General features: G+C 46.6%; 2 protein-coding genes across 3 annotated transcripts in view; one reads left to right on the plus strand and one right to left on the minus strand.

Annotated features, from left to right (window-relative positions):
• Positions 1-889: 889 nt before the first annotated feature.
• On the minus strand, positions 890-10175 carry plin3 (perilipin 3). Of its 2 annotated transcripts, none has more exons than XM_023844119.2 (8): positions 9925-10175; positions 7353-7426; positions 6460-6655; positions 5681-5763; positions 4832-5075; positions 2858-3201; positions 2126-2341; positions 890-1378 (listed from the first exon to the last, which is right to left on the minus strand). In XM_023844119.2, the coding sequence occupies exons 2-8, from the start codon at positions 7422-7424 to the stop codon at positions 1253-1255; spliced, it is 1281 nt and encodes a 426-aa protein (XP_023699887.2). In that variant the 5' UTR covers positions 7425-7426; positions 9925-10175; the 3' UTR covers positions 890-1252. The 2 variants fall into 2 exon arrangements, with proteins under 2 accessions (XP_023699887.2, XP_023699888.2); XM_023844120.2 differs by lacking the exon at positions 9925-10175 and adding an exon at positions 9205-9270.
• Positions 10176-17173: 6998 nt separating this feature from the next.
• Positions 17174-23031, plus strand: part of sema6bb (sema domain, transmembrane domain (TM), and cytoplasmic domain, (semaphorin) 6Bb) — a 65148-nt gene continuing 59290 nt past the window's right edge. Inside the window, exon 1 of the mRNA XM_023843530.2 lies at positions 17174-18051. The gene's annotated coding sequence lies outside the window, so the exon portion shown is untranslated. The remainder of the gene's footprint in view (positions 18052-23031) is intronic.

Consider the following 23031-nt stretch of genomic DNA (forward strand, 5'->3'; position numbering starts at 1 on the left):
ACTGTTAATAAAGAGACAGGCTACTTTAAATGTATATGATTAAAAAAAAATCAATTGGATTGATTGTAGGTTTGTAGTCAACAAAGGACAGATGAGATTTTGGCTTTGTGATATCAGTGTAATACAGACTGACACAAGAGCACCAGCCCTGCAGCATTGATATTAGCTACATTGCCAGGTTAGGCAGCACACACAGTAAGATAAACACTAAGCTATACTCTCCATCAAAAACGTATCTGTAAATATAATAAAAGCATAACAACCAAAGAATAGTACCTGATTGAAAATGAGAAATGGATGAAAAAACTCATTCCTGCCAGTAAGGACCCTCACACCCCCCCCCCCCCCCTTTTTTTTTAAAAAATAAAATTCTCTCTTGTATATGAGTCTTTGTATGAAGCCAAAGAGAATCACATAATGAATGTTGTGTGAAATCTGCTACTGAGAAAATGGCTTTCACTGCCTTTGCTTATTTTCTCTTTGCACGTTCAGAGGACCGAGTTGCGTTCAGTAAGACGCAGCCTGCAAATCGAGCGAGTGCATTTTGCGAAGCTACATTTGTCGTGGACAAACACACGATTCACACAATGCCGTCTTTGTCACTGTGTAAGCCCCCCCCCCCCCCGCACAGGGGGCGGGGGGAGTACTTCTTAATCAACTTTTTTTATTATATGATTCCCTTTAAAATATATAAGTATCCTGTATGTCGGGGTATTTCAGTGGGTCGCGACATTCGACAGCTTTTACCGTGAATCTGAGTAGTGATTTACTGACCAAGGAATAATGCGAGTCCTGAGACCAAACCAGCTGAGAAGCACGACATATGTAATACATATTATATAATTAAAGGTCTTAAGGGCCGAACAAACATGTTTAAATTCCAGGTGAATAGTTTTAAGTGCCTTTTTATTGTAGGGTTTGTTCATAAATCTTTGCGGAAATATACCACATAGAAAGACAAACAGCCGTATACGTCTGCAGAAAAGCTATCCCCAGCCACCGCAGTGTGAAACCTGGCTTAAAAATGATCCAGAGCTTTGCCGAATATCCTCCTGAATATCCTCCTGTGCATATTTTTTACCGTTTGCCTCAGCATAAATTATTTCACCATTGGCTATCTTGGCCTACAAAACCAGCTGACGCCCTCGATATTGAAAGTGACCCCCACTGCATTTATCTGCCAAGGGGAGACTCGTCCACATTTCCCCCCCTCCAAAAGTGGAAACACAGAAGTCCGGAATGGGTGGGTGTTTCAGTCCTCCCCCTGCTGCACCTCCTCAGCCTTCTCCGTGATGAGAGGAGCAAAGGGCCCGACTAACCAATTGAGAGGCGTATTGTGAAGAAAATACTCCACAACGCCATCTAGAGACTGCCGAATCTGTAAAAAAAAGAAAGAAAATGCAGCACAGATTAACACGACACAACAACCTGATTGATCTGGCACCCGAACCCACTTACAGGTCAATGCCTTTACTTGTTCATTCAGCTGGATATTGCTGCCATAGATGTAACAATGATTCAACGTATGGCATCCCTGAGTCACGTTTTACAAAAATGAAGGCGTCACACCTAGTATCAAGGTGATGACTGACTAGGACCTGAATAAGAGCAATGAAGCCCCAAAACTCCAGGGTGCCACCCAGTATTATCTAACAATAATGGAAGCTCCTTTATTTGCCACCATTATTAATATTGGTTTGAAGATGCATGCATTTTAGCCACAGGACAATGCAGAGGAGTAGAGAAACTAAGCTCTACATACATCTGTGACACTGTACTTCTCTAGGAAGCAGAGCAGACTGTTATACACGCATTTAACTAACTGCATCCTAACGGCACAAACAGCTCATGATGGTAGATGGGGATGGTCTGGCCAATGTTCAGTAATGTAACATAATGGCCGTTTTTAAACAAAATAGCAGTAAGAATTCACTTCAGGGCCCGGAGGAAAAACACATCAGTTTCCAGAACAAAATCACTCTCCGGTTTTTAGAGTTTGCTGGAAAACTACCCGAGAAAGGACACATCCCTTAGGCTGCATTAACATAAAAAAACACAATAATAATAAAAAATGTTGCCTAGTTACATTTGAGCAGATAGCGGGAATGACTCAGCCCATTAATACCTGCGTCAGCTGCTGGCGGCTCTGCTCCAGGAGGGGGGGGGAGAGGACGCTGGTGTCACGGAGGGAGGAGTGCAGCTCGTCGGCCGCTCGCCTCGCGCTGGACAGCTGCTCCTGCACGGCGCTGGGGAGGCCCTGCGCACTGGACACCACACCAGCACATGCCGTGCGCACCTGCACACTCAGACCGCGCACCATGGAGAGGGCGCGTGACTCCAGCTGCGGGGCATGCACACGAGGGACATGCTCAGTGACGCACTCGGTGATGCACTCGAGTCCCATATCACTCCAAAACCGTGGGGTACGCGGGGGAGGGGGGGGGCTTAGCATCAGGCTGTTCATCTGTTTCATTTATCTACATGATGCTTTTATCCAAAGCTTAGTACTTGCCGTAGGAGGGAGGGTTACAATTTACATGTGCTCCCTGGGATTTGAACCTATAACCCTTGTGTGTGTGGTGGGGCGGGGGACTTAGCATCAGGCTATTAATCTATTTCATTTATCTATCTGTTGCTTTTATCCACAGCTTAGTACTTACAGTCCAAGGGAGGGTTACAATTTGTATGTGCACCCAGGGATTCGAACCTACAACCTTGGGGTTTTTTGAGCAATGTTCTACTTGCCCTGCTTCCATTTCAGGCACACCTAAACCCTTCTGGCCATATTTACAGAATGATTATGCTGATGTGGGTGACGCTAAGCCGATTAGAGGGCGGCTCCTGCGAGCTCTCCTACCTCCCCCTGCTCCTTGGCGCTCTCCGTCACCCCCTGCCCCTCCTGCCACTCTGCCCAGCGCTGCAGCAGCTGCTCCCGTGCCCCCACCAGCTGGCTGCCGGCAGAGGCCAGGGCGGACCGCGAGCCTTCCAGCAGGTCCAGGGTGCTGGCTATCTGGCTGAGGGCGGTGTGCGTGGCGTCGCGGGCTCGCCGGGCCTTGCCCACCGACTGCTCCAGCGCCCGGTCTTGCACCTTGGATGACAGCATGCCCAAGCGTACAAAGTAGCTGGGGCTGGAGGAGGGGGAGGAGGAGAAGCTCTCCAAGGCCTGAGCCTCCTCTGCTGGGGGGGGCTCCGCCAGAGCAGCTGTGTGCGTAAGACAGGAATCAGGCCCCCCCTACTTCAACAATCCCCTTGAAAAACTTCAGAGGACACAGACACACCCAGAAAGCCCCGCACTGCCGGAACCTCCCTGGATGTGAGGGTACTGCCAGCTGGCACCAGCTGCAGTTGAGGAAGCTGCACTCGACTGGGCACACAGAGCTGAAACTGGGTAGGACTCAGTTTGGTCTTTTGCTTTAAACATAGACAAGCTGTGAGTGCAGAGAACCATTTCTGCCCCCCCCCCCACTGTTACACTGAACTGCTACCTAGACACTCATGGTCTTCCTGGCCATTCTCCTCTGATCATTAGCAATGGCGGCTAATGCTTTAAATTAACTGCACCTTCATAATGCCTTCATAATGCATTCGTAGAAAATTCATAAGGAGCATGTAAGTATACTTTAACGTCCTAACGTACCTTAACAGCTTTAATTTACATTCATGACAAACATTATAATCATATGTTTGTAATTAATGCATTTTAAAGCTGCTAATGTATGTTAAGCATGTTAAGGTATACTTACATACTGCTTATGAATGTTCTACGAATGCATTATGAAGGCATTATGAAGGTGCAGTTAATGTAAAGCATCACCCAAAGCCGTTTTCACCCACAGAACTGCTAATTGGATACGTGTTGCTCATCACACCATCCTCTGTAAATTCGAGCCACTGCAGGAGTGAAAATCCCAGTACAGTGGCTGTTGGAGATGCTATAATCACCACATCTGGCTCCAGCAATCACACCTCATTGGAAGCGGCTTAGGTTATGCATCTTCCATCATGCCTCATTCTAATGCTTAGATGAACATCAACTGATCGGCTAATTTTTCCAACCCGGTCCTTGGAGACCGCCAGACAACTTACATTTTTGCTCCTATTGGGAGCTGGGAGGGAGCAAAAACGTGGACCGGCTAGGGGTCCCGGAGGACCGGATTGGGAAACGCTGGTCTAGACCCTGTCTGTGTGCTGCACATACTGAGTTGCTAATGCAGGATTTGCTGTTTGTAAGGGCAGGCTGTTCGCTACCTAATAAAGTGGCCACTGAGTTTATAAAGCAGGAAATGATGCAGGAATGTATCACGAGACACCCGTGTAAAGTGCCTTGTGGTGACTCTGTCGTGTAAGGTGCTACATAAAATCAAACTGAATTGAACTGAAATGATCTCAGCGATCATTCACAGCTCTGCCATACCTCCACAACACTTCTATGATCATATCTTCTGAGATCCATAATTAGCCAGTCCATGAAGCAGTACGTACGTGTATATTAGTAACTTGAATTCTCAATATGTTGGCCTAAATAAAAAATGAATGATGTGTTATTTAACCAGGTCAACAAAAAGTGTGGTAGTGAATGATGATGATTATCATCATTCTTAGACTAGTTTTGTTTCAGGTGATAAAAAAAAAATAAGGACTGGCTGCAATAAAAGCAATAAAACCACATGTGCCATTGCTTAATCAATCTTAAATTGTGAAATATGTTTTAAATGAAATAGTAAGTATTTTGTTAATATCAGTAAGCTGCCAATCACCCGGCAGTGTCGCATCACATGACCCTGCCTTGGCCCCTCCCACCTCCAGACCCAGCGACGCCCAGTTCACTCACCCAACTCCTTCTCGCTTATGGGCAGGTTCTGTTCCACCCAGTCCTCTGAGCGGCTGATGGCCAGTCCCACCCCGCTGCTCACCATCTGGCCCACGCGGGACCCCAGCACCGTGCTGATGCCCCCACTGACGGCGGCTCGGGTCAGATCCATGCCGCCCGTCACCGCGGCCTTCACCGCCCCTGTCATCGCCTCCTTTGCCCCAGACACGGACTGGCACACCATCCCCACCGTGTCCGACACCAGCTGCGGAAACCCAATCAGTCCCAGTAGGTCAGAGTTAGTCACAATAACCCAAACATGAACCCAGAAAGATCCACGTCACTCTTTTATACTTAACTCTGCACAAAGGGCTCTGTGCATTCAATTAGCGACAACTAAACTCGCAAATGTCAGTAATGTGTGGACATGCAACCATCCTTCTTCATAACCACTTAGCTGGGACTGAACTGAAGTGAGCATGGAGCCCATTTCAAGGATCATAGGACACATAGCAGGAGACAAACAGCATAAAAAGTCAATATCAATGTTTAAAAAATTAAAAATAATGTAGCAGACAAAGGATGGTGAGGTGGCGTGTGCGTGTGTGCGTGCGTGTGTGTGTGCGTGTGTGTGTGTGCGTGTGTGCATGCGCTCCCCTGCCTCGCACCCTTTGGATGAACTGGACAAACAGATGGATGTACAAAAGAAAACACATCTCCACAATCGCCTGCTATATACAGTCACAGGAAACACCTGCGGGATTCCCTGTTGTTGTCGATGATGTCACCCATCAGACAAACACATGCCATACAGATAGTGTCAGCCCTGCCCTTGGTCGGGACAGTCTACAGGAGTCGCCGGGTCGTTACCTTGTCGGCGGGCTGCTGCAGGATGGGAAAGCTTTGCTCCACCTTGTCTAGCCCCTTCATGGCGTAACTGTTTACCACGGCGACTGGACCAGGCCAGGTGAGACAGAGAGAGAGGGGAATGGAGCTGGGCATTCGCAGGTCACGCACATTTAATCTTTTACAAAACCACCAAAACAGAGCATAACCAGGCATTCTTCAGCCAGAGAAAGCGCTGCCAATCTGTGCTAAATAAAGCATTTTAGAAACCAGTTGAATGTGTGACATCTATGTTTAATGGACTGGAATAATCGATTGCCACACACTTCTATCCAGGGCCTTAGGGCAACTGTTTTGTGAAAGGCATTAAATAAAAATAAAGTGTATCTATCCATCTATTTTCTGTACTCGCTTGTCCTATTCAGGGTTGTGGGGTGTGGAGCCTGTCCTGGAGGATAGGGAAGCAAGGGAGGGAACAAACCCTGATGTGGTGCGAACCCATCGCAGGGAAATAAACTGGATTTAATATAATAATATTTGTTTTGCAGATATTTTTTTTCAAAGTGATGCAAGTAATACATCCATGTTATTCCTATACTGATGTAAGAAAATGACCTGTAGAATGCAGATGGCACAGTGCAGGGCCTTGTTCCTCTTTTGCAGTCACATCTCGTTGCCCCGCCCCCTTCCCCAGCTATGCCCCGCCCCCTTCCCCAGCTATGCCCCGCCCCCTTCCCCAGCTATGCCCCGCCCCCTTCCCCAGCTATGCCCCGCCCCCTTCCCCAGCTATGCCCAGCACTTACTCTCAGGCTCCAGCATGTCCAGGAGGGGTTTGGAGCCGGTGGCGACAGCCGCACCAAGGGTACGGACCCCACTCTCCGCCACGTTCACGACCCCGCGCAGCAGGGGAACGCTGTCCTTGGTGGTGCTGTAGGCACCCAGCACTGCCTCACAGGCGGAGCTTACCAGGGGCAGGCTGCCCGCACGGGACACCACGCTCTGCAGGGGCACAGAGGCAAAGGGAACCTGGACTCGTCACAGGTTTCAGAGACTCGGAGGCGGTGGCGATACCAGGATACAAACCCAGGGAGGGCACAGGGGTATGCTGGCTGGACACAAGAGCTCGAATTATGTTATGTATCTGAGGGCACCCCCTGGTGGATGGCAATGGTAAAGGTTTTCCAAGGGGGGAGTGGTAGCACTGAATCATATTTTCTCTCATATGCGAGAGGGAGGGGTCCCAGGGAGATTCTTTTAAATTACTAATGACTATCTAAATTTGGTCTGCCTTTGTTGGGTGACAGGCAATCCGTTTGAGAGGGCACTGCTCACACCCTGCTCACCAACAGCCACGCCCCCTACCCACACGAAGCCACGCCCCTTACCCACCAAAAGACACGCCCCTGCTCAGAGGGCTGGGCAGGCAACTCTAAGACTGCTTTCTTACTATAACTCTGAGTAATGCACCTGACCTGAGTCATAACCTGAGTCACAAGAAGCTAGACAATAAAGGAGAGGAGAATACAGGTAAGAAAATGAATTTCTGAGGCTCCAAGGTCACCCAAAACTTCTTATATCACTGGAATGACCGTATAAGAGTTGTGTGTGGGATGACTAGAGCCAGGGTCTGGAGCCGAACCAGAAACACGCGGGATGTTCTGCGGGCGAGTGGCACGGCTGAGTTGGCACGGCTTACCTGCTGCTCCACGGCACTCGGCTTCCCTGTGGTGGCGATGACCTCATCGCCGCTGCTCGCAAAGTCAGCCATGCCTGGGGAGGGCAGCGTGACAGGGGACAGGCAGACAGCCTTGTCAGACAAACTCTCTGCTGAGTAAAAACAGTTTTATGCAGCCCGTCGCCATTACTCAGGAGTCTATTGCGCAAAACACCATGACTTTTCGCTCGAGCAGAGGCGTTAAACTCAGCTTCTGAAAGGTCACGTCTCTATAAATAATCAGTAAATAATTAACAGTATGACTTATACTTATTTTCCCTCAAAATGCAGCACCTAAAGGGGGTCCACTCATTTTTTACAAGTGCCAGTGACTTAATTCATCCACCCATTTCCAGTGACTGTGTCGAATAAAGGAGGCAGGAAACAGATTAATCATCAGATGTACTGGCAATAAACCAGCACAAATATGGGGTCTAAACCACACTATTAAAATTACATTTGTTTAATAGTAATCACCCTGTGGTCCTCCAGTCCTGAAGGGGGCACACTAGGCAGAAGAGAGACGAACAGGAACAAGATCCTGAATTACAGCATGGACCATCACAACTAACACATTTTCACTGAGTCATACTTTATAATACAACAGTAATGAGGAATACTTGCTAACCTGATGTCATGCTAAAATACACAACTATTAATAAAGCTGATCCTACGGAACCATCCTTCTACATTGGCCTTCAATTCCCCAAGAAAAAAGCATTTCTTCATGTGTTGTGCATTGACACTAACCTACGAGGCCCTTGATTGCTGCCGGGTGAACATTTCAAGATCTAAGCTTGTTGGCATGAACACTGATTTGGCAGGCATGAGTCGGAGGTGATCTCGTGGCCTTCCATGGCACCGGAGACATGGCAAACCCAATGCGGAACATTTCACTGCATGAGGACAGCTTTCTGGCAAAATAACAATGTAGCGGTTGTGTTACGGCCAGGGGTTTAACTGTGTATGGGCGGGGACAAACCAAGTCCAAGATTGGCAGACCCCCCCTTCCTTCCCAAAAAAAGAAGCAAATTAACAAACAAGCACCTTCATTATCTTTTATTATGAATCCATATAAAATTATTTTATTTTGATTCAATACTGTGTTACTAAAAAATTACTGCATTAAGGATTTAGGAAGATTTGCTTGCTTTTGAGATGCGACAATAGCAAAGTCAATAATCTGACCAGTAAAGATAAATCACATGCTGACCCATTAAAAATGCTCAGATTAAGTTACCTAACAAGTAACCTTAAGTTACCTGTTATTGGAATGCAGATAACAGAGTGGTTAAGAGCATCTGTAACCTGAAGATCAAGGGTTCAAAAGTACAAAATGCCTACAAACAACTAAAGTACATAAGCACAGAATTGTTAAAGTAAGCCATTTGGTTAAGAGCTTTGGCTGGATCGATTTTTGGATAGTGTTACTAGCTTAGCAACTTTTAAACAAAGAAAAGGTTCAACAGATTTACAATGCATTAGTCACAAGGGAGATTTATAATTCTGCTCTTAACACAACGGTATACCAGCCCTCTCCCTAAACCGCAAATACAATTTATTCACAGTTTGCTTATTTTTGCAGAAATGTTTTCTCAAACCGAGTAGCACAGCAGGCACAATTAATATTGCTTAACGCCAAAAAAGAACTTTGTCACCTCTTTCACCATATGCCACGCCTCACAACTAAAATTAAACTAACATAAAACTATTCACATCAAATGCATAGCGATGGGTTCGACACTTATAAGGAACAAATCAGCCCCAAACCCGCTGCGTCCCTAAACCCACATGGTACTCCCAGATGGGTAAAGACATGTCCCACTATTCATACCCAAATCTACGCCCTTGTTTCACATTGTAGTTTCGGGGTATGTCTCAGCCATGAACTTCTTTCCAGGGTAAAGGTCACGGAGAGATCAAAACCTTTTAACGATTACCAATATACCAAATAAGTTAACAAACCAGGGACTAAAAATCAAATTTAAATGGCCGGGGGGATACCCACCTATGTTTTGTTAAAAGGAGACACAAGTTATTATCTTTACGGCCGCAGCGTTTCGAGTCCATAGTACATCCACGGACACCTGCTCTTTCATATTACGGCTATTCATACAAATTAAAGTGCAGATGTCAAAGTACGACTGTGAAGCGTGAGAAATGCCACAGAAACAATGTTACAACAGCCGCTGTGCCCGGAAACTAACTAGGGTAACAATGACACATAGGAGTGATCAACTTCATAGGCTGCATAACACTCGCAGCTGTCCTTTTGACATTGTTATTCTTAACAGCCTCGTGTTTGTCAATAAGAATAATAATCTCGGCGCTACTGTGTAACGTTACAGATCATCAGTGCTACAGGCCTTGATAAGTTATTCAGAAACGGAAAGAAAGTTTTAAAAGGGCTCCGTAATGAGGCACTATTAGGGTTTGTTTAACAGTAATGCTACAGCGTGGCCGGAAAGTCGCACACATCAAATTGTACGCATTTATCACCAAAAGGAGCCCAAGTTTCACTTTCTTGCTCTGGAAAGCCGATATGCATGCTTACCGGGTCCCCGCTACCACCGCGCCGAGTCCTTCGGAGAAACGGAAAGTTACGGAAGTTACAAGTTGTAGACCTTACTCTGGGAGTACGCGATTGCGCCAGTTATTAAAGAGGCAGGTGGTGAATAAGAGCCCAGATGCAAGGATGGCTGGACGAATAATAAAAAGTCTGACTCATCGTAACGATTCTTAATCACTTTGCGGAGTGTACGTCAACAACTAACTGAGAGGGAACTAAAAGTTTACAGATAGGCGTTATCTGACTTCAGGAGATTTACATCGGAGTGGGCAAAACGCTCGGCATGAGCAGCGCTTAATAAGTGTAACTGCAGGTTGTATTCAGCAAATATGTTGACAAATATGTTCCATGGTAAGACACATAAATCTAACTTAAATGTATATGTAGTATTAAGATACAATTATGCAGCTACGCTACTCTTGTACCAGGAAAAATATGGTGAAATTTATCACTGGAAGGTTCGTTTGAAATCTACTGCAGGGATTTTTTCCTTGCCACTGTCGCCGCTGGCTTGGTCTCTGTGGGCACTGGGCAGGGATATTGTAAAGTGTTTTGAGACAATGTAATATGAAGATGCGGTATACAAATAAAATTGTATTGAGAAAATACATAAACATTAGCTGTAGGCCAACTTATAAATACAGCTACAATGAAGAGCAAACATTGTTATTGTGGCACGTTGTCTGAGAATCTAAACTCGAAATCTCAGCCTCACTCTTTTTGAATAAATATTAAAAATGAACGAAATCCATCCATCCATCCATTATCGTATCCCGATCAGTTGTTGTTATCGTCAATGTCAACGTTACCGTTATATATAGGCCTATATGATTAGATATGTGTAACAAAGTTTGAAGGATATTATGTTCATTTAAGTTACAAAATTTAATAAATACATTTAAAGTAGCTTTAATAGTACATTATTAAACATGAAAGGGACCCCCCCCGCCCCCACCTCCGGGGAAAAATATCCAAGGGCCCTCTTCGGGAGGGAAAACAAGTCGTAGGGGTTTGTGTCGGAAGTGAACGAATGACTGGACAATTCTGAACGATTTGTTGTTTTCAGTTGATGGAACTCGAAAGAATCGATTCTCTGAAAAGAACAGTGGTGTCCATCTCCACATAACCACAAGTTAATGTGGATGTCAATGGCTAAATGGCTGATGTATTTCCCGGTTCCACCGCAGCGGGGCAGTCCTGCTCTGCATTCGAGCTTTCGTGGGGGCAAATAACAGTAACTGCTCAAAGGCGCCCTCATCTGGTATATGTACATAATCACGGTAGTCATGAGTTACAAACCCATGCGTCCCGGTTATATTATGATTATTGTTTTATTTTTCCCCTCTACTATTAAATAAAAAAACATCTATAAAAGATGAACTTCTAAGAATAAGTGGAAATCATGTATAACTGTGTTTAAAGCCATTGAACTGCAATATGGGTAAATGCCACAAAGGTCTCTGCTGTTGAACCCTAATGTTTCACTTAACGTAAACTGTCCTGGTAACATACATCTAAATGAAGGTCTGTATCTATTATTCTCATGTCTAAGTTCTGCATAGATATTTATGAAATTTTAAAAAAGAGAGCAGGAAGGTTCTTGAGTCACAGGTTGACTGCTATCTAAACACTTCAGGAGAGGATTTTTATTATAATGTCTGACTTCAGAGGAGATTTTTATTAAAATCTAGCTTGACTTAATAGATTATTTTTTTTTGTATACGGCTTTGTTACGGTCATTAGGGGAAAATTCCTAGAGGGGAACAGATTGTCATAAAATATTGAAAAAACTGGGGATACTTAATTCTGGTATTAAATTCCTTCGGAAAATTAATTCACGCTCCAGTTCATGAATGATAGCTTGCATAAAACGAAACAAAATGAAGCGGATCTCAATCCTCAACATTTAACCTAAGTCAGCGGTGGCCAATCTTATCCGCAAAGGGCCGGTGTGTGTGTGCAGGTTTTTGGGGATAACCTTTAGGTCAGCTGTTCAAACCCAGGTGTGAGGATTCTTCAGCCAATCAGTCCTCTAATTAGTAATATAATTAGGGAGCTGCAGGGAAAACCCGCAAACACACCGGCTCTTTGCAGTTAAGATTGGCCACCGCTGACCTAAGTGTTCCGTTGGATATTCGAATGTGTAATTTAGGACGTTCTTTTACTGTTACACAGTCCTGCCCTCTTGCACTTGTAGGTCAGGTATGGGGCTGTATACTCTTTGAGGTAATTCTTCCTTTCATGTTTTCTCAGGATCCACCTGCTCTAACATCCATCTGCTGATGTGGGAACCTCGGGCCCTGGGGGGGACAGGGTGCCATCTGGTTTCTGTTAAACGCAAACCCATCTTTACACTTTCATTCTCCGGTTGTCTAGAATATATGTTCGTCTATGATTACAATATGGCATGAAAGTCTTCAGGGTCCCATGATACAAAGTTACATGCTGCTGGCCTGAGGATATGTAAGTCAGGATGAATAGATTATCACCAGGTCACCCACCTGCAGCTGAAGAATTGCTTCTGCAATCTTTTTTCCCCTGATCTGCCTGCTTCCTTGCATCGGAATGAACGGTCTTTGAGAAGCTCACCTCCCCTGGAGCAGAATGAAATTCTTGATTCCTCGGGCTTCAGGGAGGGACTGAACAGAAAGGGCTAGAATTACACCGACTCCCAGGACGGCCTGAGCCACCTGGACTGGTCCAGTGTGAAGGGTGCTTTGTGCGTTCCAGTGGCTGCTTAAAGTCTGCGCATATCAAAATAGCTACACTGCTGATTGTAGTGTCATTTTAACTGGTAGATAACTGTCTATGGTACTAGCAAGGGCACAGTGCATATGGAGACTGGAACTGGATCACGCACCTTTCGTCACACACTGATGTTGGTGCAAATGAATTTGTGACTCCAAATTGTGGCGTGAGACTGTGCGATTTCCTAGCACTTAACTGCTGTTCAGTACACGACCATGGAAAATATCCAAAAACCACCTAAATTGATTTTGTTATCTAGAAAGTAAAACAAAAGTTAATCACCTTTTGATCTATCAAATATGTGCTGGCCATCAAACTATCGCTACATTTTCTTGATTAATTAATTGAGCGATTAATCGCTAAAGTGTATCACTTGGTAGCTTCCGTGTGGCGTAACTGGCATCCTTCAGTGCTCTTCAGTGCCGTCACTGTCCTTTTGAATACGCAGTGCTGCCATTGTGCTGTAGCAATGCTATAGATTCTACATGGCACGATACAGGCTGCTCGTGAAAGATTTGCTGCATCACGGTAATGAGATGATGTTTATCGTGGTAGTGATGGAAGTCAGCTATTTTTATTGTGAGATACCTATGTGTTAGACAGATCCTACTGTGTCTTTTTTCGCCAAAGGAAGAGGTGATGTAATGTGCACCCTGTTCCCAAGCTGCCACCGCATTATCTCACTCCCCCTGCGTTCTTTGCCAGTCTGATTAATGCCTGCCATGACAACTCTTTTCAAAGTAACAGCGCAGTCATCTCCAGCACAGGCAAAACAGGTTGTCGACCCAGTAAAACTAATGAGTAAACACATTAGCATTTTTGACATCATGGCCAATGCAGTGTCAGCATTGCTTTTACTCTGAAAGACAGCGGGGTACGTGCTAATTTAATTTGAAAGATTCCTTGTCCTAATGCCACATGATCAAGGAAGGTTTATGTGGGCTTAAGCAGTGTGCAGTCTAGTATGTCTTATGTATCTATATCTGTACTTTAATTCTTTTGCTTTTTTTTCCTGCACTGTTTCCCTCATTTCATAATCTTATTTTTTTCATTCTGTTATTTACTTTGGGGGGATATAATGTCAGGTGGAAGAAGAACACATTGACGGGGAGGGTGGATGTCTACGGCAGGCACATTTCTGCAACGCACGAAAAAAAATAATAATAAAAAAAGCTGGGGCGAGGTGCCCAGGCGCATTTCTGACAGCCCAAGAAGCTGCTCTGACATTTCGGTTCGCGCTGCTGCTGGTCCATGTTCCCTTTGAGTATTAAATTCAGGAGAGGAAATGTAAATTGTAGAAGTCAAACTGGGGATGTGAGCTGCGATGCCCTGTTTCTAAGGCACCTTGGAGTGCGGTGAACCTACTAACTCCCAGCAGGTTTGATACCGCTTATCGAAGAGTGCATCTAATTGCAGCGAAATGGAGACTTACTGTGTGGATGGTGACGGTACGTAATTCAATTGGATCCAATCACACGGATATTTCCGTGTTTCCTTCCTCCAGGGCTCGTCCCAGCCTATTTTCCTGAGAATCGTGTGCCTCTGATGCCCTGGCGCCTTCACCCCAGGTGCCCACAGCACTGTTACCCACCGCCGTGGCTCCATGATGCTGATGAGCACAACACTTTAATGTAATAATCAAAGCCCACTGGCGCAGTGGCCTCGCTGTCGCTGTTCTGCTCCTAAGGGCCCCACTGCAGTGCCCCACCCTCTCCTGCACTTTTATCCAAAACACTGAAAGCTGCGGAGTCCTGCATCAAAGCTGCAATTTTATGTGAAGCTCTTTAATATCCCGTCCAAGTCTGCAGTGATCCAGCAGCTCGGAGACACCGAGTGGGATGAAAAAAGAGCGGAATAGAATTGTGGTTTTGTTTATTTATTTATAGTCAGTTTCTTATCCAAATCTTCTCATCCGGCGTTTGAACTAAGATGAAGTCGTAGAAATGGAAAAACAGGGCTCTCTTTAAAGTTCACCGCTCATTTTAAAGTAGGTGGCGTTTGCAGTTAAAAGAGTGTGACAGAAAGGATGATAACGCAACGCAGCTAGTGCAGAGTAACAGCCATTACAGTGGAGTAACGGCTGCTTTCGCACAGTAAAGCTCCAGTTGTATCAGTAACACAGTTATTATGTGCAATAACAGCTAATACTGCTTATTAGGGCCTTTGAACAGTAATCAGCGCCATTGCATTTCTTATACCTATTAACGTTATTGAATTTCAATCAGAGATCTGTAAAACGAGTATGCATTTATTTATTTACACTCATCATATTTCTAATGCCATTCAGATTCTAAATAAATTTTAAACAGCATTTTTACAGCAATGCACACTTTACCAAAAAGATTATATTTCTCATTAGTGGTAATACCACAAGACACAATCAGTTATAAAGTTAATTCCATATTTTAAAATGAAGACGGCAGTGTTCCGTTAATAGTCTGCTTTTACTTATTATAGTGTGAATATATCCTGTTACTACCAATTATCATTAAGTGCAGCATAATTCTTTGTATTCTTTCTATATCTATTTATATATGCTTGATAAATATTGAAGCATCGTATTTAGTAGTTCCTGACTTAAATATAGCAGTTAATCATTCAGTAAATAAGCTTTATTAGCTGGTGCCAGTGGAAGCTCAGGTCAGCGCCCTAGGCAGCCGCCTATGTCACCTGACGGGCTGACTGGCGCTGTCTGTACCCTAACCTGAAGGTGTTTTTAAGAATTAAACTTCATTCATTTTGTGGTTTCAATCTGTGTGCAGAGCAAAAAATTACCGGTATGTACCAGCAGTGCCGTTTCACCTGAGTGATTCTGGTAACAGAACACCCAGGGGACACACACATCAGCCCGGGGGGGGGGGGGGGGGGGGGCATATGGGCCGTGATAGATGAGACGAGATCAAATCACCCGCTGAGCCGCCAGGCAACATTCAATTCTTTTTCGGAATGAGGCTCTTGCGTGACACGACGTACCTGTACTTACTATTCCCCGTTCGTACTCAACTCCCAAACATGATAGTTTCGTGTTTTTAGTCACTCTGGATTTTTGAAACAGAAATATGATTTTACACTCCATAAAAAGTTAGTATAACAGTAACATTCCTCATGCTGAATCACTGTCTTCTTTAGACACGTGTCTCTTCCAGCTCAGGATTAATTGCTACCAAATGTTCCATCTGCTTCTGCTTCAAACGGTTCCTGAGCCCCGTGAGAACATATACCTTCACGGAGGTGAAATTGCCTGTTTTACTGCCCCCCACTCCCCAAGTGATATGGTACAACACCGATAGAGTAGGTGACCTTGCCAGCGCCCTGCTACTTGGTGTTCCCAGAGGACTGGGTCTCTGTCCAGGGCTCCTGCCGGCCATGATGGGAAGAGAAGGTTCATCACCATTCAGGCCCCTGCCTGCAGCTTTGTGAGGAACGGGCCTGTACAGGTGCACTGATGGTGTTTTCTCACACCTGGCTGAACAACGTCCTTAAGCCAGGATCCTTAAGATAGCTCAGGATTTCCAGCCCGCTATGGTGGGGGTCATGGTATTATACACAGCTTTTGGGTCACAAAATCTACCACAGAAGATGGACGCAACCTCCTGGAAAGTCTCCGTTAATTGTTTAAACATGATAAGGAGACTGGCGCGAACCCCCAAAAGGCCTATCGTTTCAGATTAAGTTTATTGACACAGATACCCCCTTCCAGTTTGTGGCACGCCCATCCTAATATTTAGTATTTCACTTTCCTTTTAACCTTTGAAATTTATTCACGTTTTTTATGCATAGCCCTAACAGAAGAAATAATCTTTGAATATCAGCGCATTTGTTACACATTGCATATACCGCAGGGGGGAAAAATTATTCGGTCAAATACGTAGGTCGTTGACACCGATTAATAGCTGTATGGCAAATTAATGCTCTGTCGCGGTGTGTTAATTGGACATACCACTGAAATCTCCTCCTTCATACTGAGAAAGCCTTTTAGAGGTTCGTGTCTTTTTTTTTTGAAAGATCCTGTTTCTATGCCACATGAATATCTACGTTTCGCTACGCTCTTTTCTGCGTTGCCTCACCTTTTAACTCATGTTATATTTAAAATAACGAGTAGCGTTCTGCATAGATAATTGAGAAATAAATTGATTCTACAGAAAATGATAAATACAGTATGCCAGAAATTGCCACGCCTATCTCTTTATCATCATATTTGCGCCATTACTATTGCGTAATTCGACGGTTATAAATAATAATTAAAATCGGGACACATGATTGATCCCCCTGTTAATTTTTCGTAATTCCGGTTTCAAAGGCGCACCTTTTATAACAATTAGCGAATAATAAATTAATGGGTCTCTCACCCTACTGGAGAAATTCAAGTTTGAGTGCATTAAAAGAGTAATTAGTATGCATTAATTCCGTTCCAGTCGCTGTACAACTCTGCCTCAGGTTTTGCCATTGCCTCGGTTTTCGGAGTCTCGGCGGGTGACACCGCCAGCAGCATCGGAGATGCTGTATTTCACCGCTAACGAAAAACACCGAGCTTCTGATCCTCCTACTTTGACAAAGGAACCAGTGAACGCATGGCAGGGGAAAAAATAAATATAATTTGCCCCTGGAATGAATGGGAGTTGCCCCCTATCTGATTTCCAAAGCTGGGCGATAAACTGGTGAAGGAGCGCATGCAGAACAAATGAACAGCGCTTTCTTTCAATGAGAGCAGAAGTGTTAAGACGCAGCAGTGACACCCTCCTGGAAAGAGCAGCAGTCGTATGCACCCACAGAAAGCACAAAATAACTATTGTGGGGGTAAATGGTCAATATTACAACTGTTACCACGGAATACATTCAAAAGAAACAGATGCGATTTTTTTTTCCCCATACGGTGCAGCTGGTCCGGCTCCGCTGGGGTGCTGTTAGGATCGCTGTCGCTTGTGACTCGTTTCACTTTAACCACTGTCACTAGTTCTTTTTAAACACTTCGGAATCCTGCACGGCTGTGGGAAGGAATATCGCTGCGGCGCAACCCGGGAATGCCATGTGTCGGGAAGCGGCATAGAGGCGCATTGTGGTGCGTTTTCCACCGGGGACAGGTGGTGCTGTGCGCGCCGGCGGGGGGAGAGAGGGCTAAGGACATACAACCCCAGAGACAGTTGTCTTAAGGATGTCACCCCGGCATACGAGGATCTGTTCGGGAAAGAGACAGGTGCGATAGTGACAAGGAGTAGTTTACAAAAGGCACGAGTGGTCGAGGCGGCTGTGGAATTGGGATTGACGAGGACCCGAGAAAAAACCCCGTCTTTGAATCGGCGTGCTGGATTCTAGCATAGGGGACGCAAGGAGAAGCCGGGCGCACCTTTTCCGAGGCAGTCAACGGTGAGTAAGAGAAGCCGTCCGCCGAAAAGGTACGAAACGCGGTAGATCCTGCGAGAGGGTGAAATTAGCGCCTGGCGCAGAGCTGCTGGGGTCGGTGCTGCTGTCATTTATTAAGGGTCGTTTATTAAGACGCAGGCTGCTAAGGTCTGGCTGGCTTAACGTGTGTTTTTTATGTGCCAGCTTTGTGTTTCTCTATTGTCTAATGTCAATCCCTGTCCTCATATATTATGTCCTATTAGCGGCATATTGTTTCTATAAATCTTTTGTTCACTTGAGGCTGTAACGTGCGCAGTTTTCTGAATTATTTACTTGTAGCAGCTCTGTCTGATGCCGTATAATTGTTGGCAGGCGTTCACTGAATTGCCCACCAGCCCTTCCACGTTTTAAATAATTAAATGAATACTGATATAATTGTTATTCTGCGTAATCCTAAAACGCCTACTGTGGATTGGACATTTTTTAAATACACGTTGAGGATAATAGATGAGAAATAGTAGTGATTTGATTGGCAGTGCATATACTTATTTTAAATGTTTTCACAAGGTGGTTAGTAAAACGAATATAAAAAAAGTTTAAACTTATATGGAATTTTGGAATTTGTAAAAATATTGTTTTTAAAATTATTGTTACTCTTGTTACAATTATCAACGTCATTATATTATCGGCATTATCATCATCATTATCATTGTTTTTTACTGCTGTTCGTGTTTTCCCGTGTGTTTTATGTTAATCTGCTAAAACATTAAAATGTGATTAGCGAGGTGGCCATTGCAGGGGCAAATGAGTTAGACTGAGGACCAAAAGCCTTCCGTCTGGGGTCCCTGGGTAGGCGCCGCTCCGCTGCCTTTGACGATGGTCGTGTTGCTTCAGTAAAACCCACAGCCGCGTCGACAGGCAAACAGTGTGAAACTGTACATTCTGCATTTCGGAGGAGAGAAAGAGCACAAGAGAGGCGGGCGCCCTTAACCCTTTCGGGGGGCCTGACAGCGTTGCATAACGCCTGTGCGCCTCGGAGACTCTTTCGACGATTCAAGGGCAGCTGGATCGAAGCGCTGTGCGCCAGTCAAATCAGCCCGACCGCTACACTTTACCTCGCAATCTCAGGTGCTATCTCTGTGATGCGTCATCGCGGGGGGGTTGGGGTGTAGCCCGTATCGGGGCTGCCTTGCCCGCTCTGCCCAGCCAGCCGTGGCGCGGTCTCACTGGTGTATGAGCATTGCAAGGCCCCCCCTTCACGGCCAGGATCTGCCCTCCTGCAGCTCCTTTCCAGTACGTCAAGTGTGCTGGCGGGATAGTCTTGGAATTAAATTTACTTTTCTTATGGGGGTACGTGTTGAATCGCTGGCTTTTGAATCCAAAATCCCCCCCCTGTATTTTTTTTTTGGAGCAGTGCCTTTTGTTGTGGCTCCGTTTCAAATTCAAATAGCCATCGAGCTGCCTTTTGTCTGTGCGTGAGGTTTGTGCACTGGAAAGGCAGGGAAGTAAGCGAAGTCCCCGAGGGCCAGGGCGGGACGATGGGGCGCGGGGGGGGGGCTGTCCCAGAGAAAAGGGGGCAAGGCGCGCGAGACGCTCCTGTGCTGAGGTGCAGCCTAGGGGACACAGCAGCCCCACCCTTCACTATTTGTGTCAGTCCAGCTAGGATCTAGCTCTTTAATTGTAACACACGGTCTTCCTTCCCTCTGCTACAAACTGCGTTCTATGTTTGATGCTTTTCCCGGTTCTGTTACGATACGCTGGCCTGTAGAACAGAGCGGCACATGCAGCTGGTGATTCATAGCCTGTGTTTCTTTCGCGGGGCACTGGGGAGTTCCTGTCCTGCAGCATTTTCGCTCCTAATGTGCCCAACTTCCTCTAGTAAACTCCTCGAGCGATTATACAAGCGATATCATAAGGAACAAATTAGGTGAGAAACCTAAGGAAATACCTTCTTGCCAGAGCGACACAGTAAGCGCTCTCTCTCTCTCTCTCCCTCTCCCTCCCTCCCTCCAGTTAATTTCTCCAGAGCTGGGGAGTATTTTTACAGGGATGTGGAACCGAACTGGCCGCCAGCCCCTTTTTACGAGGTCCTGCTGTATTTGTCCCGTGATTTTTCTCAGCTTTGCTATAGTTCCTTATTCTTTACAAAACCGCTTAACAAACTGCTCACTGGAGCCCCGCTAATCCGCAGAAAGCCAAGCGCAGTGATTTATTATAAAGTTACTTAATTTGGGGGGGGGGACGTGGGTTCTGAAACTTCCCTTAACGTGTTAGGCCAGTGAATCCCTGCTGGTTTTATTGTGGTATCTGGAATTCTGGAACATAAGGGAGGGGATGTGTGTGTGTGTGTGTGTGTGTGTGTGTGTGTGTGTGTGTGTGAGTGTCTGTATGTGTGTGTGAGTGTGAGCAGGGCAAGACGGCAAACTGGAGTTAGTCTGAGCTCTGACCTGAACAGAAGCCTTGATGTGACAGTGCAACAGCCGTGTGGCACCAGTTCGACAAATGTTGAATCCACTGTACTTAAGGAACAGGTGTCCCGATGGCAGGGGGGGGGGTTGTGCTTAATCCCTCTCCAGCGTTTTATGTCGCCACAAGTGGCTCACACAGGGCAAAGCGGCAGCTTCAAACCAGAGCGGCAGGTGTTCTGCCTAGCCTGGGGGGTCGAGTCGGTACTCTCTGCCTAGCCTGTGGAGTCGAGCCGGTACTCTCTGCCTAGCCTGGGGGGTCGAGCCGGTACTCCCAAACTGCTCACCCGTGCTCCAGAATTGCTGACCCTGCACCCCTCCCAGCTTGTGTGGAGACTCTGATGGCTGCTGGGACTCTGAAAGGACTAAATTGTCCATGGTGGTGTTCTCATGGGGGGGTCATACATGGAAACAGGCACATAGATTAACCCAGTGCGGGCCGGGATCTGCTCTGGGGTGCGGGGGTTATGGCCAGTTATTGTCGCTGCCCCGCAGCTGGCTGAGTGTCCCCCCCCCCCCCATTCCTGTTTCCCCAACATGTAACAAGTCAGGTTCTCCCCCCAGGGATTCGTGGGGCTGTTTAATGGTTCTCTCCACTTGTACCCTTGACTTCTCACCAATTTTTACACTCTCTCTCTGGGCAGTGGCACCTACCACAGGACTAGATCACAGACGCTAAACGCGAACCCGTCAAAGACGGCAGCCGCGCAGCCGGCCAGCACGGCCGTGACGGGGCTGCCCTCGCTTCGCCGGCTCCTTTATCGCCTCGCCGCCTTTGAGTCCGCCGTAAGTTTTCATGGCGCGATTACAGTCGCTTTCTGATCCTTTGTTCACAATATGCGAAGTCGCGGAAGAACAGCCACCAACTGAGCGGCCTTGTATAAAATCATCGCGTTACTCCGCCTTGTTAAGATTAGAGAATTCATCCTTTTGCAGAAGTACCCCCCCCCCCCCCCCCCCCCAACTAATATAGCTGCTTGTCGCCGGAAACTCTGTCATGTTGTGGAAAAACAAAAGGCGATAAAAGGCGCCAGACGCCGAGAGATGCGGCGCAACACCTGCATCCAAGATGTGAATGAAGAGACAGGGCGAGAGCTGGTGCTTATTGCAGCCGAGGAGAGCGGAGAGGCGTCTCGTGGTGACTGCCGTCGTCGCTGTGTGTTAACGAGCGGGGGGGCTAATGAGGGCCCCTCTGCGAGGAGCCGAGCCGGCCCTGTCGGTCGGCACGGCGACCGGAGCCCCTGACCTAACTGGCGCTGTTGTCTTGTGTTACCTATCTCTAGGCGGCCATTGAAGAGCAGTAGCCTTGAGGTCACTGGCTTTCTGGAGGGGCGGGGGTATTGTGGAGAATTCCCACACGGGGCTGGGGGCCTGTTTAACGGCACCATCATGGCCACCTCGTCCATCACCGTTCTCTCCATCACTCTATTTCCCGCCAGTCCTCCCATCAGCAATAAGGGATTGGTCACTGTGTCTGCGCTCGGGCTCGTTTACGTCGCGCTCGCTTTAAACTCCGGGGCGATTAAAAGGACTCGCTGCATTCCGTGACCGCGGCGGGGGTGGCCATGCGTGAGGGAGACGCTGGGAGCCGGAATCTGGCATGGAAAAAAACGAGGGCCGCTAGGGGTGCGTGAACTGGGAGGACAGGAAGGAGGGATGGGAGGCTCTCTATAGGGATGGCAAGGTCACTGGAGGAGCCCCCAGGGATCTGGCTGTAAAGGCATATATCTGTATGTCAGCATGGAGGAGACGCTCTCCCAGGAGGAGCATCGACGGGACATTCGAGCCGGTCAGAGGTCAGAGGTCAAAGGGCAGGCAGGTGGGGGGGGGGAGGTGTAATGGTGTCAAAGTTTTCTGGAGGTGATGCTCACTGTTCCTGGGTGAGGATTTGAACCCGTGCAAAGCAAAACCAACGACTACCGAGGGCCACATTCTACCGTCGCTGGGAAACGGAGAAAAAACAAAAGAGCAAATTTATTGGGATCTCGTTAAAAGAACGGCTGGGGGCTGAGATTACCGTGCGGGTGGAAACGTGACACTTTTCACACCACAACCTGGTTTAATAAAGTGGATGTTTGGTTGAAAATAACCGACGCGGGATGAAAAATAACAATGTCAAACGATGCAGATGTGGCGCGGGAGACCCTGAGCAGACAAATCATCATTTATTTGAGAAATGCGCCCCAAAGGCTTGTTTACATGGTCATGCGTCGAGCTGCATGGCTTAAGCGGCTGATTCACATGGTGTCTGTTACGTGGCATGTGGGACAGACAGACTGCCAGTTGTGAACTGATGATTAATACATGCAGTCATGTTGTTTTTCACACAGCTGGAACTTAACTGGCGTAGAATGAGTCTTTCGAGGGTGCGGTGTAGGGAGGGGCCTTGCTCGTCTGCTAGCCTGATTCTCCCGCATGCGGGTGGGGGGGCACCGTCCTCCGTTAGCGGGCCATTTATTTTGCATGTAAATGTTCTTCACCCTTGCTCTGTCGGCGGGGGAATCAGAATGGCTCCCTGTCAGCATCGCTTAGAGAGCGG

The sequence above is a fragment of the Paramormyrops kingsleyae genome, chromosome 15 (assembly GCF_048594095.1).
Source record: "Paramormyrops kingsleyae isolate MSU_618 chromosome 15, PKINGS_0.4, whole genome shotgun sequence".
In the NCBI taxonomy this organism is placed as follows: Eukaryota; Metazoa; Chordata; class Actinopteri; order Osteoglossiformes; family Mormyridae; genus Paramormyrops; species Paramormyrops kingsleyae.